The sequence below is a fragment of the Rhinolophus sinicus genome, linkage group LG05 (genome assembly GCF_036562045.2).
Source record: "Rhinolophus sinicus isolate RSC01 linkage group LG05, ASM3656204v1, whole genome shotgun sequence".
Lineage (NCBI taxonomy): Eukaryota > Metazoa > Chordata > Mammalia > Chiroptera > Rhinolophidae > Rhinolophus > Rhinolophus sinicus.
This window is the reverse complement of record NC_133755.1, coordinates 53,058,749-53,082,168: the sequence shown is the minus strand read 5'-3', so window position 1 is coordinate 53,082,168 and position 23,420 is coordinate 53,058,749. Positions and strand designations below refer to the sequence as shown.

The 23,420-nt window shown below is 48.7% G+C and overlaps 1 protein-coding gene across 1 annotated transcript in view; it reads right to left on the bottom strand.

Annotated features, from left to right (window-relative positions):
* The window catches only part of TET3 (tet methylcytosine dioxygenase 3), a 29,582-nt gene extending 8,338 nt beyond the window's left edge, over positions 1–21,244 (bottom strand). Inside the window, exons 1-11 of the mRNA XM_074333913.1 lie at positions 21,224–21,244; positions 20,564–20,772; positions 19,253–19,403; positions 16,693–16,780; positions 16,398–16,420; positions 14,470–14,559; positions 9,364–9,599; positions 8,051–8,201; positions 5,484–5,573; positions 4,860–4,997; positions 97–436 (exon numbers count right to left, since the gene is read on the bottom strand). Of these exons, the coding sequence (XP_074190014.1) occupies positions 97–436; positions 4,860–4,997; positions 5,484–5,573; positions 8,051–8,201; positions 9,364–9,599; positions 14,470–14,559; positions 16,398–16,420; positions 16,693–16,780; positions 19,253–19,403; positions 20,564–20,772; positions 21,224–21,244 (1,537 nt within the window). The remainder of the gene's footprint in view (positions 1–96; positions 437–4,859; positions 4,998–5,483; positions 5,574–8,050; positions 8,202–9,363; positions 9,600–14,469; positions 14,560–16,397; positions 16,421–16,692; positions 16,781–19,252; positions 19,404–20,563; positions 20,773–21,223) is intronic.
* Between the last annotated feature and the right edge of the window lie 2,176 nt (positions 21,245–23,420).

The window sequence follows — 23,420 nt, the reverse complement described above, 5'->3', positions numbered from 1 at the left end:
CTATCTCGAGGCAGGAAGGAGGCAGTGAGGGAGCCGTCCAGGGCCCCCACCCAACAGCACCAATGCCACCCTGGTGGGCGCCCGCACCCCACACACCTGGGTCAGTGGAGATGCCAGCCAGCTCCAGGGCCTCCTGCTTGATCTTCTCTGGGGTGCTCAGCTTCTCCTTCTGAATCATCTTCTTCTTCTCGGCCGCCGCCTTCCTGGCTTCCAGCTGCCGCTGGCGGCAGGACTTGGCGGGTTCTGGCAGGCGCCGGACCTCGCGGGGGAAGGCGGTGAGCACCTGGATGGCCCCGCTGCCCACCTTCGCGTTCTGGTTCTCTTCACTGCCGAACTCATCCGTGGTGGCCATCTTGTACAGGGGCAGCACGTGCAGCTGCTCGTCCTCGGGGATCTGGCCCACGCAGCGATTGTCTTCCTTGGTCAGGGTACAGACCTGCCCCAGAAGAGAGAGGGAGGACGGGCACGGGGTTGGGGGAGCCCAGTGCTGGGAGGAGGAGCTGAGTATCCCGCACAGGTGACCCCTTCCCCACACAGCCCCAACACCAGCCATCTGCTTGGGCCCTCTGCTCCCTATTACTTAAGAGTGTCCAGACAGCACGTCCATCTTGGTTCATAGAGGAACAGTACCACCAACATTTAGTCTGCTCTGCAGCTTTCAAAGCACATCCATTCACACTGTCTCATGCGATCTTAATAAGGCTGAGAGGGGATGAGACGACTGGCCCAGGTCACAGGGCTGACCAGGGGCTGGGTCACCCCCCAGCCCAGCATTATTGCCACGGCACCAGATCACCCAGCAGAGCCTCAGAATGCCCACCAGTATCCTTTTTGCCCTGAACACTCGGCCTCCTTTGGCTCTTAAAATACTTTTCCTTTATATTAAAAACTGCATGTGCTGGTTGTAGAAAATGTAGGCCAGCAAAAAGGAAATAAAGATTACCTCCATAATACTACCACTCAGAAATAATCACTATAAACATTTTGGTCAATGACACATGTACAGACTCACTTTTTGGTAATTAAATAGGATCATATTCTGCATGCAGTTTTAGAATAACTTCATTTTTTAAAACATAGTATATTTTCTTATGTATTAAATATTTGCCTTCAGTATGATTTAAGAGCTGATTCTACTGTATCAATGCATTAATTTATTTAACTAATATCTCATTACTATGTAAACTTATTTCCAATTTTTCCTTGTCATAAACAATACTTTTATCCTTTTGGCTAAATTGTTAAAAATACTTCATTCCTTAGAATAAACACTGTGAAGCAGAACAGCCACATACTGCTAAGTTACCTTCCAAAACGATTATCATCAGTGTTCCACTCATATTGGCAGAATGTGAGTTTTAATTTTCCTATACTTTTGCCAATAATTTTGCCATCAATTTCTTTAAAACTTTTTGCTCATTATTATCAAAATTTATTTCATTGGTTTGCATTACTAATGAAGTTTGATTTTTTTTTTTCTCAAGTTTACTCTCCACTCTTGTATTGACTATATTCTTATTTTGTGTATTCTTGATACTCTGGCATTTGGGGCCTTGCTTCTAGTGGGACTGCCTCTCCCAGGGCTAGCTAATTACTAGAGATAGCAAATGATTCATTCCCCTGTGAGCACACCTTTGATATACAAACTAACCAATCCAGGGCCCACCCCCGCAATCATCCTCTTTACCAAACTCTCACACACCAAGATTCCCACTGCCCTAAATCACCCCAGGGCTAGGTATGGACAAGTAGGGACCACTCCTATAGCCCAGAGCCCACAGATATTATTCAAACTATCCAATTCTAAGCTGACTCAGTTTACCTACCCTGCCTCACCCATTCCTTCACATGAAATCCCCCAATAAAGGCTCTGGGCCATGCTCTCCCCTCACTCCTGCCTCCTGACCGACCCTGGGGCTTCCCCACATGGCTTGCTGCATCGCCTGTTTCTAGAGCTCTGTGAATATAAACTTCTTCCTTCAGGACAATCATTTCTGAGTCTTCCCATCTTATCCTACTTGATTAAAAAAAAAAAAAAAAATCCCGAGTATATTTTAACACAACTCTCTAACGGTCTTCCTTTTTTTGTGAGTTTTATGCCTTTTGCCCATTTTTATACTAGATTATTCATTTGTTATCATTTATATAATCTTTGCATCATTCCCTTTGTCACTTATTACAAATAAAGTTTTCCTGTTTGTATTGGCTTTTCAATTTTGATTATGGTGTTTTATTACTGAATATTTTTATGCAGTCAGCCGTATTCATACTTTCACCTATAGTTTCGCCTTTGGTGTCAGGCGCTACCAAGTGTATTTCTTCCCAGAGTTTGTGTGGTCTTCAGACTTACTCTGCTCTGGCCAGACCCCTGTATACTTTCTGGGTCCTACCATTCTCTAAAACTCAGTGTCATTAAACAACAGAGAGAAATAAAAGGCAAAAATGAGAGACAACAGACGCTGTTTCTCCCTGACATACAGAGATACCTCAAAAACATCAACAGATATGGCTAAAAAAATAACAGTAATAAGGACACAAATAGGATAGTCACAAAGATGACATTAACATGAGCAAAAAAAAAAAACAACAGGAAAAGATATTCAATCTCTCTAGTAATAAAAGAAACAAATTAAAATGAGGCTGTACTGTTTGCCACTCAGGCAGGGAAAGACTAAAAAGGTTGACAAGACACTGTGTTGCCAACTAAGCCAGAAAACAAGCCTGAAATTGTCCTCAGCCCGGAACCTCCAGGAGAGTACACACCGCTGCACAGGTGTGTGAGCACGGCCCCTCCCTGTGGTTTACAGAGGACCAAGTCTGAAAGTACGAACTGTTCAACAGGAGGGGAATGGTCAAGTAAATCATACATACAGCCTTAGAACATGAAGTGAACCTACAGCCACGGACACAGAAAGCTGCCCACCATGTATCCTTGAGTTAAGAACGGCAGGTCATGGAACAGCATGTACACAAATGTGATGTCATTTCTGTGAAGCTTATGTACCTGTACGTGCACACACACGCATCTACTCAGGTGTCTAAACGGATGGTCATCAGAACACTAACACTGGTTATCTCTATGAGATTTCAGGCAATTTTTACTTTATTTATTTATACTTTCTTATATTATTTTAAACATTTTTACAAAGAATACTTGTTTACTTAGTAAAAAACATACTATTCATTTTGGAAAAAATTTACTTTTTTTCTCTGCAAACTCTAGAAGCTCCGGGATACAAATAACCTCCCTGTGCTCCCATCTCCCGGTGCCCCATCCTCCTTTTCCGCCTCTCTCCTAATCCCGGAGGGCCGCCCTTTCTCTCTATTTCAGCTAGAAACCCTCACAACACAGTGTAGGCAGGAGCCTGCCCCATCTTGCTTCTCAGCCTTGGACATGGAGAAGGAAGACAGGTGGAGAAATGAAATCCTAGGGTTGGGCCAGCAGTCTCCATGGGGACACAAGCTACACCAGACTCTGGGTGAATTGTGCCAGTGTCCCTGCCTCTTCCACAGCCCCCGGGGAGCCCTGACTGCCCAGGACCCAGGTAGAAAGCAGAGGACAGAGCTGGCCTCACGCCTTCGAGGGACCTCCTGTCTTCTCCATCTACTCTCTCTCCGGGTGACCACATCCAGCCTCTTGGCTCTAACCACGAACTACATGCTCTCCAGTCCCCAGTCCATTTTTCCAGACCCTCCCTCTCCCTTCCCTTTCCACATCGCCACCTGGCCATCTAGCAGGCATCTCAAAACAGAAGTCTTGATTTTTAACCCCAACCTGGTCCTCCCCCATTATCCCACATCTCAGTAAATAACACCAACACTTGCCCAGCTGCTCAAGCAAAAAACCTTAGAATGGTTCTCAAGTCTTCCATCTTTCTCATCCTACATCCTGTCCATCAGCACATACTCTCAGCTGTACTTTCAAACTCATTCAAAATCTGTCCAATTACCCCCCAGCCCCCACCCTCATGCCTGCCCAGGCCCTGTCGGCTCTGGCCTGGACAACTGTCTCAGCCTCCTACCTGGCCTCCTTCCTCTGATTCTCTCCCACCCTCCCTTACCCCCACCTCACGTACTTTATTCTCCATCTGCAGGAGCAAGGAGCATGTCTAACTTTATAAATGAGATCTTCCCATTCCCAGCTGAAGAACCCTCCCAGGACTTGCCATCACACTTACAACACAACCTACAGCCCTGCCCGGCCTCCTGGGCTCCCTGCAACCTGGTCCCTGCCCACTCCTCTAACTCCCATTTCCGAGCCTCTGCCTGTGCTGGTCCTTCTGTCTGGCGCACTCCACCCCCAGACGAGCAGTCCCTTCTCACTTCATTCATGTCTCAGCTCAGGTGCCCTCCTCGGAGAAGCCTCTCTGACCACTAGGTTAAATATTTCATCTGAAATATTTCCTATCACTTCATCCCTTACCCTCCTTCATCTTTTCCTCTCAGCCTTCCCTGTGTATCCCACAGTATATCACACACTTGGGCAGACCTTTGTCCATTTTATCCCTCGGCATCTAGAGCCATACCTGGGCACAGTAAACATTTTCTCAATGAATGAATTGAGAGATTGTTTGGGTTTCAATCCAAGTGTTCACAAAGACTGGAGCTATGCTTTAGACAATTGGGGGCTCCAGGTGCCCAAGGGGCTGCAACATCCACCTAACCACAGAAACAAGGCCAGGCCTGTGCAGGCATCTGGCAAATTTTCTCAGAGAGGCGGGCAGGAGTGGGCAGTCCCCGATGCTGAGAATCTGTCTCTTGGTCCCTCCCTATTCGAGCCTCCTGACTGCACAGACCCGTTGGCCCCCTCCCAGGATGGTCCCGTGGGTGGGGCTGTGACAGGACACAGGCGTCCTTACCACTGTGCAGCCGTTGTAGAGGTTATGCTGGTCCTTGTGGGCGTGGGCACAGAAGTCCATGCAGGCCGTGACCCCCGAGAAGGGCCGCCCTTCCTTCAGCCCCAGGCGGCAGTCGATCGCTATTTCCTCATTGGTCACCTGTGTGGATGGCCAAGGAGAGTTGCTCACGTGGCCTGAGGTGAGTGGCCCTGATTCTGCACCTGGGGAGGCCAGGTCTTGGAGGAGGGAAGTTAAGGATTACAGGTGCCTTGCCTTTGGGCCAGAGGAGGGAGGTTTTCTGGCTAAGGTGCCTGTAGGAACCAGTTCCTCCTGGGTTATCTCAGGTCCCCCTAGCCTCATCTGGGAGAGGCAAGGCTGGCAAGGGACAGGCACTCGAGCCTCGGCAGTAGGAACCAGACCAGAGGCGGTGGCCAGGAATGCAGACCAGGGATGGAGGAGAGGTGGTCTGGGACGCAGTCAGCGGCGTGGTGTGAAAAATGGATCTTATCAAAGAACTGCATCACTGCTCCATCTCTGGCTGGGCTTAAGGAGCATAGAGGAGCCCACTCCCCGTTTCCCTACTTCAGGGAGCCTGGAGAGGGATGGGGATGACATGTGGGTAGAGAATGGCCCAGGAGCCAGTACCTGGTTCTGGTAGGCCTGGGGGGCCAGCCGCTTGTACAGGGGCGCAACTTCAGTAGCCAGGTCCTGGAAACTCTTTCTGAGCACTTCTTCCTGTGGAGAGAGGAACAGTCACATATCCAGAGCAGCCTGCCTGGCAAAATGAACACTGGAATCAGCCACCACTCCAGAACCATCGCCATTCCAGAACTACGTGCCATTGGGAAGGTAGAAAGTAAGGTACCACCAGGTAGTTTTCACTGTGTTCCCTCTGTGAGGGGTATGGTACCGTGTCTGTTTGAAAATTGGAGACACTGAAGCTCACCAGGAAAAGCCCCTGCCTGAAGGCCAGTCAGCCCGACTGCTAAGCCACTGCTCTCTTAGACTCGCTCCCAGTGCCGCTCAGCACACAGAAAACGGTTCTTGCTTTCGAGTCCTCCACACCCTGGGTTAGAGGTGCGGTTTGGTAGCGTGTAAAAGCATGAGCAATGAATGGGGATCCTTCTTCCCATGTTACAAACAGGTCAATAAAGGCCGAGATGGGTGATCAAGGTCTATGCTAGGAATTCCACAGCCAGCCAGGCGCACAGCCTGTCCTGAGCCAGGTACACAGATTTCAAAGCTTTGTTTTCTATACACACCATATCATGTGTTAGTCACAAGCCACATGTGGCTATTGAAATATAAATTAATTTTAATTAAAATTAAATACAATTCAAATCCAGTCCCTCTGCTGCACTGGCCACATTTCAAATGTCCAGTAGCTCCATGCGGCTCCTGCCCTGGACAGCAGAGAACATTCCCATCATCACAGAAAGTTCCAATGGACAGTGCTGCCCTAGACGAAGCAGCAGCCCCCAACTACACTTGGTGGAAAGTTTTAGGTGTCCACAGCCGAACTCTGGGCATCTGAGGGTAGCGAGTAGGGCTGTGGAAGCTCCTAGCAGGCCTTGAAGAGTTTTCGGAAAAGGCATGAAGAGCTTTCAGAGAAGAAAGCAGGAGAAAGCGGGGAGAGAAAAAGAACCCACTTCACAGAATTAGAAACGGAAGAACGAGACCAACTGCTCAGCTGTCCATCGAATGGGGCTGGCAGAGTTGCCAGTCACCCCTGACGGCACCTCTCAGGCTGCCATCCAGATGCTGCCACTAGCACAGTGGGCCCAAAGCCAGCCCAGTTTGGAGGTGAGCTCGTGAACTCAGGGAAAACACGCCTGGGCTGAAACCCTGACTTTGCCATTACTGCCCTGGGCGAGTCATGTGCCTCACCTGGAAAGTGAGGGGTAATGGTGCCGAGGTCATCAGGGTGTCATGAAATTAACTGAGAGGTGCTGGGCAGAGCACCCAGCACTTAGTAAGGATACAGGCAATGGCAGCTGATGGAACGGGAAATACCGGTGAGCAATTAAGTCAATGCATTTTCATTCCTAATTTCTGCATTCACCTCTTTGGGGCTTCTGCACTCATTGAAGCAAATGCATTTGCTGCTTCTAGGGAGGGCGGATGCTGTCGTAAATAAAAGTCTAGCGTCAAATCAAACCGTTAGACTAGTTCACGCAACAGTCTAAAGCCAGGCTTTGCGGATAAAAAGTGTTCTAAATTTGAATATGCTTCCTTTGACTTATGAATAGCAAAGCTTGGAAATCTGAACTAGAAGTTTCTACATGGTATAGAACAAATGTGCCCCAGGGCAGTCCCTGCCCCAGGGAAAAGGGAGAATCTCTTCTGGTTCGAGGAGCTTTGGGAGGTAGGGGCTGGCATGGAGATGTTACCTGGATTCCAGCAGACGGACCCAGAATCCCACCCTCACAGGAGCTCAGGCAGGAGGGAGCCATGGAGGCTGGAGGGGAAGTGACAGAGAGCCCAGCTAGGCCCGAGACTTCTTTGCATTTGGAACCTCTCAAGATGGCCTTCACCATGCAGACAGCAGAGGGGAGGTGGCAGAGGGGGAGGTGAGCTAACCTGATGCTTCTGGTACCTACAGCCTGAGCGGAGCCGACAGTGAAAACCAGAGGCCCCTGTCCGGTTGTCAATGGGTTGAAAAGGAGGCCAGGCCTCCGGTGAGGAGACTGCAGAGGAAGCCTCAGGCCTACAGGCCATGTCATGTGAATGCCAGCCCAGTACCTGAGGACTAGGCCAGGCCCCCAGGGAGGAGACAACGGGACAACTGCACAGAGAGGTCTGTCCAGCAGCCGGACAGAATGAGGGACGCCTTGGGAAGCCCAGCACTGGCCCAGAGAATGGCCCAGGACCACAGGCCGCTTCCTGCTACACCTCCCAGGAAGACGTCTTGGGAAAAATGAAGGAAAGAAATTACCCTTTAAAAGGGTCAAATTCTGATAAGGAATTCGAATATTTACCTTAAAGAGACTGTTTTAAACTGGAAGAGTCTGACGCACCTGTAATTGGGAAGCCTAATTTTTCACTCATTGCACCTCTTCACACATTATTTCACAGCAAGAGAAGCACAGAAAGCAACTTCCGTTTTCTGTACATCTGAGTCATGTTAACCTCACCTCCCAGCTGGACAATGAAAGAAAGCAGGTGGGACAGGGCGAGTGGGAGGGTCTGGCGGCTCCGTGAACGCTCCTCACCTCTTTGGGGTTGTCCCCGGCAAGGCGGAACTTTCGAGGTGTCTTGCTCCGAGCATATTTGCAGCCGTTGAAGTACATGCTCCAGGAACACCCAAAGGAGAAGGAGGCACCGCAGGTGTTGGGGTCTTTGCCTTGGCAAGCGCAGGTCCGGCTGCAACACACATCACGTGTTAGGCACACACTACACTTTTTTGTTCTGGAATCTTTCCTCCTCCCTCAGGGAGAAGTCCTGCTGAGGCCTGGCATCCACTGGCTTCCCAGTGACAAGGACCACATCCCTCCCCACCCTCAATGCCTCTCCTAAGTTTCCTTGAGTAGAGAGCCAGCGCTGAGCATCCCGTTCTGTTCCCACTCCTGGGCCTGGAGGTCTGAGTCTGTTGTTTGGGAAGTGCACGTGGGTTGTTAAAGTGGAAAGAATCTCATCAAAAAAAACAGGAAGTTTTATATTTTGCCTTAACTTTAATATCTTGACCAGCTCTAACACAGACCACACAGACAAGGGAATGAAGTGAACCACGGGGTCTGAACACACCTGCTTCCTGCAGGTCCAGGGGCTGACAAGCCTTTAAACCAATAAATACTGCCATAACAGTTCAACTCTTAATTAAATCCAGACACAACCCAAATGCTCCTCAACTGGGGAACGACAGACAGTGATACGTCTGGGTAATGGAATACGACTCGGGAGTGAAGAGGGCTGGGCTGCTGACGCACATCCGCAGAAGACGTTTGGAAACACTGTGCTCAGGGGAAGAAGCCAGACTCAAAAAGCTATACACTGTGTGGGTCTGTTTATATGACATTCTTGCAAAGGGAGAGGAAACAGAATTGGTGGTTGCTGGGGTGGGCGAAGAGCCTGTCTATTAAGGGACACGAGGGAAAAGTTTTGGATGATGGAACTGTTCTATATCTGGATTACGGTGGTAGTGGTACATGACTGTGAACATTTGTCAAAACTCTTCTAACTGTAACCTCAAAGGAGGAATTTTACTCTAAGTGAAAACAGCTTGATTTTTAAAAATGGGGAAAAACCCTGTAAGGGCAGTTTTTTTGCCTTATGTTAGTGGGGCACTCACACACTTTCACACTTACTAGCATCACTAGAGCCTCAGAGTTGATCAGGGCACAAGAGCAACCCTGAGCCAAGTTCACAGATGCTCCCCAGCCAGGACCAGAACCCGGCTCGGGATCCGTGGGTATAAGCATTTTTTCCACCCAAGGCCTAACTCTGTAGGACAAACAGGGCCCTGGGTCTGAGGGCGAGTGGTTTCCCAGAGTCCCTGCATCTGCTGCCCGGGGCCCTGGCTACATACTCATCGTTGAGGCCACATCTCCGGCTGGTGGGGTTCCCGTACTTCCGGAGGGTATCAGTGAGCTCCTGGTACAGTGTGTCTCCCAGGCTGCGGGGGATGCCCTCCCAGGCCAGGATGAGGATGACGATCACGGCATTCTGGCAGTGGTGGCCTGCCCGCTGCCGCACAAGGCACAGCAGCTTCTCCTCCAGCGTGTGCCGGCGGATCACCTGCAGGGGCGGGGCGGGCAGGTGCCGTTAGCCGCGGGGCCAGCAAACACACTCCTCTGCACAGGAGGCCACACACCCCTCACTTCTGCCGACCAGACCTGCGTGTGCAGGTCTTTAGGGCAGTGTCCTGGGGTGTCCCACCTGGGCAACAGCAACCACACAGGCTGTGAGACCGTTATAATTAGCGAACGAAAAACTCAGAAGTTATTTTTCTAAAGAAGAAAATAAGAAATGATTATTATGCAATCTAAGTTATTGGCGATTTATGTAGACTTAGGAATGAAAATACAGAGATAAAATTCTAAGCCAAAATATATTCAGAGACTTTCACGTTGTCCTAAAACATTGGGAGAGAAAATACTGCCTATCTGTGTTTTCAGTTAGAAAGCAATGACCTTGGTGCTGCAAAAACCAGTTTTTGGCAGTTCCTCATACAGCTAACCATCCAATTACCACACGACTAGGCAACCCCATTGCTAGATATATACTTAAGGGAACTGAGAGCGGGGACTCAGACACCTGCACCCCCATGTTCAGAGCAGCATTATTTGCATCAGCCAAAGGCGGAATCAATAGTGTCCATCGACGGATGAATGGATAAACAAAACGCAGCATGGCCAGACGGTGGATTATTCAGTCTTAAAAAGGAATGAAATTGTGACACCTGCTACAACGTGGATGAATCTTGAGGACATGACGCTGAGTGAAGTACACCAGACACAAGAGGACAAATACTGTATGATTCCACTTATATGAGGTACCTGCAGCAGTTAAACACATAAAGAAAGTAGGACAGTGGTTGCCAGGTGCTGAGGGGGAAGCGGGAAGGGGGAAGGGGGAGTTTAACAGGTAGAGTGTCAGAATGGGACGACGAAAAAGTTTTGGAGATAAGATTGTGGTGACGGTTTCATAACAATATGAATGTAACTGATATCACTGAACGGTACACTTAAAAATAGTTAATATGGCAAATTTTGTTATGTATATTTTAATATAATTTTAAAAAATTAATAATGTAATATACCCCAAATCACTGAATTGTATACTTCAAATGGGTGGACTGTATCATATGTGACTCAATAAGGCTGTTGACAGAAAGCAAGGGCCTTGGGCACTGCAGTCCTCTCCCCCTCAGGCCCCGGCCATTCCCTCCCCCAGGTTCTCACCTCCCTCTTCACTCACTCGCGAAACACTGTCCTGGCTAACAAAACAGTATGTCAAGGCAAAGGGCCCTGGGAGCTGGGGAAGGAGGTGGCTGCATCTCCCCAGAGGATCCCAAGTAATTCTGTGAGCAGATAAGAGGTGGGGGCCTGTGAAGAGCGGAGACTGGGAAGGGCTCTGAGTGTCCGGCTGATGGACACGGACCCAAGGCGGGGGTTCCAAGGACTATAAGCAAGGGGCTTATTTTTGTAAATAGCTTCATGCTGTAGAAAGGGGGGGACAGATGGTTGGGAGAGCAGAGAGACTAGGAGGCCAGTTAGGAAACCATGGACGTAACACAAGCAAAACACCAAGTCTGGAACGAGAGCAGTGAAGAATGAAATAGGAAAAGGAACCGATTCCAGAGACACTCAGGAGAAGGGTGACTTTGGGACCAGCTGATGACAGGGGCTGGAAAAGTCTTAAAGGACTTCCATGTCATTTAAGTGTAGGAGAGTGGGTGGGTGTTGTTAACGGGGAACACACCAGGGTTGGGGTACTTTGGAACCCCCAAGTGGCTACCGCATTTCCCCGAAAATAAGACCTAGCCGGACCATCAGTTCTGATGTGTCTTTTGGAGCAAAAATTCATATAAGACACAGTATTATATGATATAATATATATGATGTGATACCTGGTCTTACATTATAGTAAAATAAGACCTGCTCTTATATTAATTTTTGTTCCAAAAGACGCTTTAGAGCTGATGGTCCGGCTAGGTCTTATTTTCGGGGAAACACAGTATTTCCAGTAGGGCCTGGACGTCAAGAGGCGCCCTGGCTGGAGACAGACTTGTACATCAGTGATGTACATCGTGAGTACATCAGTGCGGGGAGTGTCTCGGGCAGCCAGGCAGGTGATGTAAATGGGGGACGCAGGCCAGACGTCAGACCAGGGCGTGGTGTGGACCAGGGTGTGGTGTGGACCAGGGTGTGGTGTGGACCATGGCACCGCAAAAAGCACCTGCCCCTTCAGAAGGAGGAAGCCAGGCCACCTCTTCATCAGTGTAGGGAGTGTCACGCTGCATGGAGGCAATTCCAGCCTAGTGCAGCTACCTCTTCCAATTTTGTAAGGAGAAAATAGAAATCTATACTATTACATGAAATCTCCCTTTAAAAAGACGAGAATACCAAATTCAATAATTTTGTGGCAAAATACACATGATACAAAATTGACCATTGTAGCTATTTTGAAGTGTACAGTGCAGAGGCACTAAGTACACTCCCACTGTTGTGTAACCATCACCAGAATTTTTCTGTCTGCAGAACTTTCCATCTTCCCAAACAGAAGCTCTATACCCATTAAACACTAACTCTCCATTCTCCTGACCTCAGCCCACACTTAGTAACCACTATTCTACTTTCCGACTCCACGAATTTGACTACTCTGGGTAGCTCATATAAGTGGACTCGTACAATATTTGTCCTTTTGTGATGGGTTTTGTTTCACTTCGCATAATGTCCTCAAGGTTCATCCATGTGGAAGAAGGTGTCAGAATTTCCTTCAAAATGTTAAAGAACACCTTGGATGCTAAGGAAAACACATCTCCAGGTCATGAGTTTCTGCTTTGAGCCATGGTGAAAATGGTGCCCCCCAGTCCCCCCATGGAAGCATCAATTATATCTTTTTTTTTTTATTGTTTTTTGGGATCTGTGACACCTGAACACACACATGTGTGTTGGAACTCCCAGTAAGATCGCCTGGCTTCCCACACACTGAGCTCGGCACATCAGGGCAGCCGCACAGACCTGCAGGTACTGGTAAGACAGTGGTCTGTGTGACTGGGATTGCTGAGGCACTATTGTCAACCTCGGCTCAGTGTCTTACTGCACTCCTGGGACATGTGTTCGGAGCATGCAGGGAGACACCTGTTCTGTCAAGCTGTGACTGAGCCACATCCTTTTGGTTTCCCAAGTGGCAAACACACACATGTCACTAGGCACAAGCAGAAGCTCTCTGTGGCCACACTGTCACCAGCCTATGGGTGCAACTCAAGAAAACAATAAGGAGGTGCTCCCTACCCACACTCTATGAAGGAACCCAGGACGGAATGCAGAGTGCCAGCATCAAAGGCAACGAGAGGCACGGATACAGCAGCACCCGAGCATGGCAACACACATGGGTCACACACCATCACAGAATCACAAACATCTCACCTAGATCCTGGGCAGGAATTCCTGCAACACTGAACTGAGAACAACACAGCACCCAATAGAACCACAAATCTATCCTCCTGTATCCTCTATTCCCACCCTTGGTACTTAGTTCCACTCCCTGGGGATCCCCAGTAAGTCTCATGCCCCTAATGGGCCTTCACATACCTGCCTTCTGACCTGTTACGTTTACAGACTGGCCCATGCAACATCTCTGCAGTTTTTCTACCAAAAGCCCATTTTTCTTTTATTTTCTAGCATGCTCCCGTTTATTCTGAGCCTTCAGAATGCTACGTGGGTCACTCTTCTACTCCCATGCTTGGTGACTTTCATACTTTGTCTAGGCCACCTTAAAAATCAGAGATTACCATTGGCTATCTGGTTCATCTCACTGCTTTCTTAACATACATTTGCTGAGTACCCATGATATGCCTCAACTTGGTTCCCAAGATCCTGGCCAGTCAGCTCTAGAACTTGTCAGGCATACTGCTTTCAGCTAAAGGTTCTGGTTAGGGGTTCAGGCTACAAATAGGGACACGAACCCTGGTTGGAAAAGAAAGCCCAGGCTCTAGACATGGGACCAGGTAGGACGGGGAGAGCCACAAGAGGCACTGTCCCACTTGCTGTGGCCACATACCACTGTCCTAGGCTCTTGACACCACTCTGCTACCAAGAATAATCTTTCCTTCCTGGTGTTTGCTAGTGACTTCCCCAGGGGGGCAGGGAAGGGAACACCTGCCTCTTTCCAACTTCTAAGGAGGGGGTACTCTTTAGATGAGCCCTACCAACCAAAACACATAGGGTGTTTGGTTGCTGTGTAGACAAAAAAACAAGAGAAGTCTATCCCACTATAGTAGATGGTTAGAAAACACACACACACACACACACACACACACACACACACACACACACACACACCTGCCATTTTCTTGACACTGTAAGAGCTCTATGATCTACCACCATTTGTTCTTCTTGTAAAAAACAATTTCTTTCTTCTGACCTTTTATCTTCACTCATCAGATACAGGAATTTCCCCACCTCTGGGAATGCTGTCACTATGCATTCCCTGCCATCTGGACTTCTCTTTCAAAGCTACTGTCACCCACCAGGGCTCAGGGATGTCACCCATGAGCTGCTTCACCCTTTGGACAAAACCTCAAGTTCACAGGGCTCCCTGTGCTCCGTTCTGGGCTCTGTCCAGACCCCAGAGGACACACTGAGAACCAGTTCCTCCTGGGTTATCTCAGGTCCCCTAGCCTCATCTGGGAGAGGCAAGGCTGGCAAGGGACAGGCACTCGAGCCTCGGCAGTAGGAACCAGACCAGAGGCGGTGGCCAGGAATGCAGACCAGGGATGGAGGAGAGGTGGTCTGGGACGCAGTCAGCGGCGTGGTGTGAAAAATGGATCTTATCAAAGAACTGCATCACTGCTCCATCTCTGGCTGGGCTTAAGGAGCATAGAGGAGCCCACTCCCGTTCCCTACTTCAGGGAGCCTGGAGAGGATGGGGATGACATGTGGGTAGAGAATGGCCCAGGAGCCCGTACCTGGTTCTGGTAGGCCTGGGGGGCCAGCCGCTTGTACAGGGGCGCAACTTCAGTAGCCAGGTCCTGGAAACTCTTTCGGAGCACTTCTTCCTGTGGAGAGAGGAACAGTCACATATCCAGAGCAGCCTGCCTGGCAAAATGAACACTGGAATCAGCCACCACTCCAGAACCATCGCCATTCCAGAACTACGTGCCATTGGGAAGGTAGAAAGTAAGGTACCACCAGGTAGTTTTCACTGTGTTCCCTCTGTGAGGGGTATGGTACCGTGTCTGTTTGAAAATTGGAGACACTGAAGCTCACCAGGAAAAGCCCCTGCCTGAAGGCCAGTCAGCCCGACTGCTAAGCCACTGCTCTCTTAGACTCGCTCCCAGTGCCGCTCAGCACACAGAAAACGGTTCTTGCTTTCGAGTCCTCCACACCCTGGGTTAGAGGTGCGGTTTGGTAGCGTGTAAAAGCATGAGCAATGAATGGGGATCCTTCTTCCCATGTTACAAACAGGTCAATAAAGGCCGAGATGGGTGATCAAGGTCTATGCTAGGAATTCCACAGCCAGCCAGGCGCACAGCCTGTCCTGAGCCAGGTACACAGATTTCAAAGCTTTGTTTTCTATACACACCATATCATGTGTTAGTCACAAGCCACATGTGGCTATTGAAATATAAATTAATTTTAATTAAAATTAAATACAATTCAAATCCAGTCCCTCTGCTGCACTGGCCACATTTCAAATGTCCAGTAGCTCCATGCGGCTCCTGCCCTGGACAGCAGAGAACATTCCCATCATCACAGAAAGTTCCAATGGACAGTGCTGCCCTAGACGAAGCAGCAGCCCCCAACTACACTTGGTGGAAAGTTTTAGGTGTCCACAGCCGAACTCTGGGCATCTGAGGGTAGCGAGTAGGGCTGTGGAAGCTCTAGCAGGCCTTGAAGAGTTTTCGGAAAAGGCAAGAAGAGCTTTCAGAGAAGAAAGCAGGAGAAAGCGGGGAGAGAAAAAGAACCCACTTCACAGAATTAGAAACGGAAGAACGAGACCAACTGCTCAGCTGTCCATCGAATGGGGCTGGCAGAGTTGCCAGTCACCCCTGACGGCACCTCTCAGGCTGCCATCCAGATGCTGCCACTAGCACAGTGGGCCCAAAGCCAGCCCAGTTTGGAGGTGAGCTCGTGAACTCAGGGAAAACACGCCTGGGCTGAAACCCTGACTTTGCCATTACTGCCCTGGGCGAGTCATGTGCCTCACCTGGAAAGTGAGGGGTAATGGTGCCGAGGTCATCAGGGTGTCATGAAATTAACTGAGAGGTGCTGGGCAGAGCACCCAGCACTTAGTAAGGATACAGGCAATGGCAGCTGATGGAACGGGAAATACCGGTGAGCAATTAAGTCAATGCATTTTCATTCCTAGTTTCTGCATTCACCTCTTTGGGGCTTCTGCACTCATTGAAGCAAATGCATTTGCTGCTTCTAGGGAGGGCGGATGCTGTCGTAAATAAAAGTCTAGCGTCAAATCAAACCGTTAGACTAGTTCACGCAACAGTCTAAAGCCAGGCTTTGCGGATAAAAAGTGTTCTAAATTTGAATATGCTTCCTTTGACTTATGAATAGCAAAGCTTGGAAATCTGAACTAGAAGTTTCTACATGGTATAGAACAAATGTGCCCCAGGGCAGTCCCTGCCCCAGGGAAAAGGGAGAATCTCTTCTGGTTCGAGGAGCTTTGGGAGGTAGGGGCTGGCATGGAGATGTTACCTGGATTCCAGCAGACGGACCCAGAATCCCACCTCACAGGAGCTCAGGCAGGAGGGAGCCATGGAGGCTGGAGGAAGTGACAGAGAGCCCAGCTAGGCCGAGACTTCTTTGCATTTGGAACCTCTCAAGATGGCCTTCACCATGCAGACAGCAGAGGGAGGTGGCAGAGGGGAGGTGAGCTAACCTGATGCTTCTGGTACCTACAGCCTGAGCGGAGCCGACAGTGAAAACCAGAGGCCCCTGTCCGGTTGTCAATGGGTTGAAAAGGAGGCCAGGCCTCGGTGAGGAGACTGCAGAGGAAGCCTCAGGCCTACAGGCCATGTCATGTGAATGCCAGCCCAGTACCTGAGGACTAGGCCAGGCCCCCAGGGAGGAGACAACGGGACAACTGCACAGAGAGGTCTGTCCAGCAGCCGGACAGAATGAGGGCGCCTTGGGAAGCCCAGCACTGGCCCAGAGAATGGCCCAGGAGCCAGTACCTGGTTCTGTAGGCCTGGGGGCCAGCCGCTTGTACAGGGGCGCAACTTCAGTAGCCAGGTCCTGGAAACTCTTTCGGAGCACTTCTTCCTGTGGAGAGAGGAACAGTCACATATCCAGAGCAGCCTGCCTGGCAAAATGAACACTGGAATCAGCCACCACTCCAGAACCATCGCCATTCCAGAACTACGTGCCATTGGGAAGGTAGAAAGTAAGGTACCACCAGGTAGTTTTCACTGTGTTCCCTCTGTGAGGGGTATGGTACCGTGTCTGTTTGAAAATTGGAGACACTGAAGCTCACCAGGAAAAGCCCCTGCCTGAAGGCCAGTCAGCCCGACTGCTAAGCCACTGCTCTCTTAGACTCGCTCCCAGTGCCGCTCAGCACACAGAAAACGGTTCTTGCTTTCGAGTCCTCCACACCCTGGGTTAGAGGTGCGGTTTGGTAGCGTGTAAAAGCATGAGCAATGAATGGGGATCCTTCTTCCCATGTTACAAACAGGTCAATAAAGGCCGAGATGGGTGATCAAGGTCTATGCTAGGAATTCCACAGCCAGCCAGGCGCACAGCCTGTCCTGAGCCAGGTACACAGATTTCAAAGCTTTGTTTTCTATACACACCATATCATGTGTTAGTCACAAGCCACATGTGGCTATTGAAATATAAATTAATTTTAATTAAAATTAAATACAATTCAAATCCAGTCCCTCTGCTGCACTGGCCACATTTCAAATGTCCAGTAGCTCCATGCGGCTCCTGCCCTGGACAGCAGAGAACATTCCCATCATCACAGAAAGTTCCAATGGACAGTGCTGCCCTAGACGAAGCAGCAGCCCCCAACTACACTTGGTGGAAAGTTTTAGGTGTCCACAGCCGAACTCTGGGCATCTGAGGGTAGCAGTAGGGCTGTGGAAGCTCTAGCAGGCCTTGAAGAGTTTTCGCAAAAGGCATGAAGAGCTTTCAGAGAAGAAAACAGGAGAAAGCGGGGAGAGAAAAAGGCCCCACTTCACAGAATTAGAAACGGAAGAACGAGACCAACTGCTCAGCTGTCCATCGAATGGGGCTGGCAGAGTTGCCAGTCACCCCTGACGGCACCTCTCAGGCTGCCATCCAGATGCTGCCACTAGCACAGTGGGCCCAAAGCCAGCCCAGTTTGGAGGTGAGCTCGTGAACTCAGGGAAAACACGCCTGGGCTGAAACCCTGACTTTGCCATTACTGCCCTGGGCGAGTCATGTGCCTCACCTGGAAAGTGAGGGGTAATGGTGCCGAGGTCATCAGGGTGTCATGAAATTAACTGAGAGGTGCTGGGCAGAGCACCCAGCACTTAGTAAGGATACAGGCAATGGCAGCTGATGGAACGGGAAATACCGGTGAGCAATTAAGTCAATGCATTTTCATTCCTAATTTCTGCATTCACCTCTTTGGGGCTTCTGCACTCATTGAAGCAAATGCATTTGCTGCTTCTAGGGAGGGCGGATGCTGTCGTAAATAAAAGTCTAGCGTCAAATCAAACCGTTAGACTAGTTCACGCAACAGTCTAAAGCCAGGCTTTGCGGATAAAAAGTGTTCTAAATTTGAATATGCTTCCTTTGACTTATGAATAGCAAAGCTTGGAAATCTGAACTAGAAGTTTCTACATGGTATAGAACAAATGTGCCCCAGGGCAGTCCCTGCCCCAGGGAAAAGGGAGAATCTCTTCTGGTTCGAGGAGCTTTGGGAGGTAGGGGCTGGCATGGAGATGTTACCTGGATTCCAGCAGACGGACCCAGAATCCCACCTCACAGGAGCTCAGGCAGGAGGGAGCCATGGAGGCTGGAGGAAGTGACAGAGAGCCCAGCTAGGCCCGAGACTTCTTTGCATTTGGAACCTCTCAAGATGGCCTTCACCATGCAGACAGCAGAGGGGAGGTGGCAGAGGGGGAGGTGAGCTAACCTGATGCTTCTGGTACCTACAGCCTGAGCGGAGCCGACAGTGAAAACCAGAGGCCCCTGTCCGGTTGTCAATGGGTTGAAAAGGAGGCCAGGCCTCCGGTGAGGAGACTGCAGAGGAAGCCTCAGGCCTACAGGCCATGTCATGTGAATGCCAGCCCAGTACCTGAGGACTAGGCCAGGCCCCCAGGGAGGAGACAACGGGACAACTGCACAGAGAGGTCTGTCCAGCAGCCGGACAGAATGAGGGACGCCTTGGGAAGCCCAGCACTGGCCCAGAGAATGGCCCAGGACCACAGGCCGCTTCCTGCTACACCTCCCAGGAAGACGTCTTGGGAAAAATGAAGGAAAGAAATTACCCTTTAAAAGGGTCAAATTCTGATAAGGAATTCGAATATTTACCTTAAAGAGACTGTTTTAAACTGGAAGAGTCTGACGCACCTGTAATTGGGAAGCCTAATTTTTCACTCATTGCACCTCTTCACACATTATTTCACAGCAAGAGAAGCACAGAAAGCAACTTCCGTTTTCTGTACATCTGAGTCATGTTAACCTCACCTCCCAGCTGGACAATGAAAGAAAGCAGGTGGGACAGGGCGAGTGGGAGGGTCTGGCGGCTCCGTGAACGCTCCTCACCTCTTTGGGGTTGTCCCCGGCAAGGCGGAACTTTCGAGGTGTCTTGCTCCGAGCATATTTGCAGCCGTTGAAGTACATGCTCCAGGAACACCCAAAGGAGAAGGAGGCACCGCAGGTGTTGGGGTCTTTGCCTTGGCAAGCGCAGGTCCGGCTGCAACACACATCACGTGTTAGGCACACACTACACTTTTTTGTTCTGGAATCTTTCCTCCTCCCTCAGGGAGAAGTCCTGCTGAGGCCTGGCATCCACTGGCTTCCCAGTGACAAGGACCACATCCCTCCCCACCCTCAATGCCTCTCCTAAGTTTCCTTGAGTAGAGAGCCAGCGCTGAGCATCCCGTTCTGTTCCCACTCCTGGGCCTGGAGGTCTGAGTCTGTTGTTTGGGAAGTGCACGTGGGTTGTTAAAGTGGAAAGAATCTCATCAAAAAAAACAGGAAGTTTTATATTTTGCCTTAACTTTAATATCTTGACCAGCTCTAACACAGACCACACAGACAAGGGAATGAAGTGAACCACGGGGTCTGAACACACCTGCTTCCTGCAGGTCCAGGGGCTGACAAGCCTTTAAACCAATAAATACTGCCATAACAGTTCAACTCTTAATTAAATCCAGACACAACCCAAATGCTCCTCAACTGGGGAACGACAGACAGTGATACGTCTGGGTAATGGAATCTGACTGGAGTGAAGAGGGCTGGGCTGCTGACGCACATCCGCAGAAGACGTTTGGAAACACTGTGCTCAGGGGAAGAAGCCAGACTCAAAAAGCTATACACTGTGTGGGTCTGTTTATATGACATTCTTGCAAAGGGAGAGGAAACAGAATTGGTGGTTGCTGGGGTGGGCGAAGAGCCTGTCTATTAAGGGACACGAGGGAAAAGTTTTGGATGATGGAACTGTTCTATATCTGGATTACGGTGGTAGTGGTACATGACTGTGAACATTTGTCAAAACTCTTCTAACTGTAACCTCAAAGGAGGAATTTTACTCTAAGTGAAAACAGCTTGATTTTTAAAAATGGGGAAAAACCCTGTAAGGGCAGTTTTTTTGCCTTATGTTAGTGGGGCACTCACACACTTTCACACTTACTAGCATCACTAGAGCCTCAGAGTTGATCAGGGCACAAGAGCAACCCTGAGCCAAGTTCACAGATGCTCCCCAGCCAGGACCAGAACCCGGCTCGGGATCCGTGGGTATAAGCATTTTTTCCACCCAAGGCCTAACTCTGTAGGACAAACAGGGCCCTGGGTCTGAGGGCGAGTGGTTTCCCAGAGTCCCTGCATCTGCTGCCCGGGGCCCTGGCTACATACTCATCGTTGAGGCCACATCTCCGGCTGGTGGGGTTCCCGTACTTCCGGAGGGTATCAGTGAGCTCCTGGTACAGTGTGTCTCCCAGGCTGCGGGGGATGCCCTCCCAGGCCAGGATGAGGATGACGATCACGGCATTCTGGCAGTGGTGGCCTGCCCGCTGCCGCACAAGGCACAGCAGCTTCTCCTCCAGCGTGTGCCGGCGGATCACCTGCAGGGGCGGGGCGGGCAGGTGCCGTTAGTCAGGGCCAGCAAACACACTCCTCTGCACAGGAGGCCACACACCCCTCACTTCTGCCGACCAGACCTGCGTGTGCAGGTCTTTAGGGCAGTGTCCTGGGGTGTCCCACCTGGGCAACAGCAACCACACAGGCTGCGAGACCGTTATAATTAGCGAACGAAAAACTCAGAAGTTATTTTTCTAAAGAAGAAAATAAGAAATGATTATTATGCAATCTAAGTTATTGGCGATTTATGTAGACTTAGGAATGAAAATACAGAGATAAAATTCTAAGCCAAAATATATTCAGAGACTTTCACGTTGTCCTAAAACATTGGGAGAGAAAATACTGCCTATCTGTGTTTTCAGTTAGAAAGCAATGACCTTGGTGCTGCAAAAACCAGTTTTTGGCAGTTCCTCATACAGCTAACCATCCAATTACCACACGACTAGGCAACCCCATTGCTAGATATATACTTAAGGGAACTGAGAGCGGGGACTCAGACACCTGCACCCCCATGTTCAGAGCAGCATTATTTGCATCAGCCAAAGGCGGAATCAATAGTGTCCATCGACGGATGAATGGATAAACAAAACGCAGCATGGCCAGACGGTGGATTATTCAGTCTTAAAAAGGAATGAAATTGTGACACCTGCTACAACGTGGATGAACCTTGAAAACGTTATGCTACGTGAAATAAGCCAGACATGAGAGGGCAAATAGCGTATGATTCCACTTATATGAACTATCTAGGACCAGGCAAATTCAGTGAGACAGAAATTAGAGGTCACCAGGGGCTGGGAGGAGTGGGAATGGGGAGTTATTAATGGGTGCAAGGTTTCTGTTTATGGCAACAAAAAGGTTTGCGAAATAGACAGTTATATAACACTGTGAATGTAATTAATGCCACTAAACTGTACACTTAAAAACGGTTAAAATGACAAATTTTATGTTACGTATATTTTACCACAATTTAAAAAAAGAAAGGAATGAAGTACTGATTCATGCTACAATGTGGATAAACCTCAAAAACATTATGCCAAGTGAAAGCAGACACAAAAGATGACATACGGTATGAGTCCATTCATATGAAATATCCCAAACAGGTAAATCCATAGAAATAGAAAGCAGATTAGTGGTTGTAAGAAGCTGGGAGGAGGAAGAAATAAACTCCTCCTTAATGGATACGGGGTAACTGCTTAATGGCTTAATGGATACGGGGTAACTGCTTAATGGATACGGGGTTTTATTTTGCAGTGATGAAAATGTTTTGGAACTAGGTGGAGGAGGTAGTTGCACAACATTGTGAATATATTAAATGTTATTGAATTGTTCACTTTAAAATGGTTAATTTTGTGTTATGTGAAGTTCACTGAATTTTTTTTAAAAAGGAAGAAACTACTGATTCACACAACAATATGGATTAAGTTTAAATAAAATTTTCTAAGTGAAAGAAACGAGACCCAAAAACTACGTACTAGTAACTCTGGAAAACAGTGCTTTGACTGGGTACTATATGGCTAAAAACAAAACGTACTTCACACAAATACTGTACTACAGTTGGAAAGTGTGTTTCATATCTAAGGAGACAGGACAACTAAATGCAATGTAGTATCCTGCATTGGGCTCTATAACAGAAAAGAAATATCAATGGAAAAATTGATGAAACCCAAAGAGTCTTTAGTTAATAGTTTTGTACCAACATTAATGTCTTAGTTTTAAATGTACCATAATTACATAAGACATTTTTATTAGGGGAAGGTGGGTACAGGGTATACAGGAACTCTCTGTACAACTTTGCAACTCTTCTACAAATGTAAAATTATTTCAAAATAAACCATTAAACAAAAAACTAGGCAGGAGGCCCAAATTTACTGATCCTGTCCTAGAGGAAATCTTGGCCACAAGCATCGAAACATGTACAAGAATTTTCACAGCAACACTACTTGCAGTAGTCAAAACTGGAAACAACCCATAATCTAGCAACAGTGGAACAGATACTTAAAATGTAGTAGTCATGTAACGGCATACATCCAGCAACTTGCAACAACATGGCTGAATATTACAACACAGTGAGAGAAAGAAGCATAGCACAGGACAAATACAGTAAGATTACACTGAAATAATATTCAAAACCAGGCTCAACTCTACTGTTTAGAGATCCATAGGTGGTAAAATTACTAGGTTGAACTATGAAATTGCAGATACTAAAATTTTTTTACCTACAATAAAATGGCAATTTCATATGGTTTAACTTTAATATAAAGAAAAACAAGGAAATCATTGTTTTTGGAAAGGAAACCACAAGTCAAGAGAGTGGTTACCTCTGGGGGATGGGAGAGGAATGTGATTGGGAAGGGTATACAAGGAACCTCTTAAAGGACCCGAGCACAGACTCCCTCCCTCACAGACACTCACCCTGGGCACTGGTGGAGGGACAGTGACTTGAGGGGCATCAGAGACATACAGGGAAAGACTGAGTTGTGTGGCTTTGGGGCAATGACTGGAGGGACAATTGCCATTTTCCCCATGTGGAGTCCTCTTCCCATGCAGCCAGCAGGCGGGTGCCATCTTTCCTGTGTTGAGCCCACCTCCCATGCCCATGGCCAAATCTGAATCTGCACTGGCCTGGTGACCT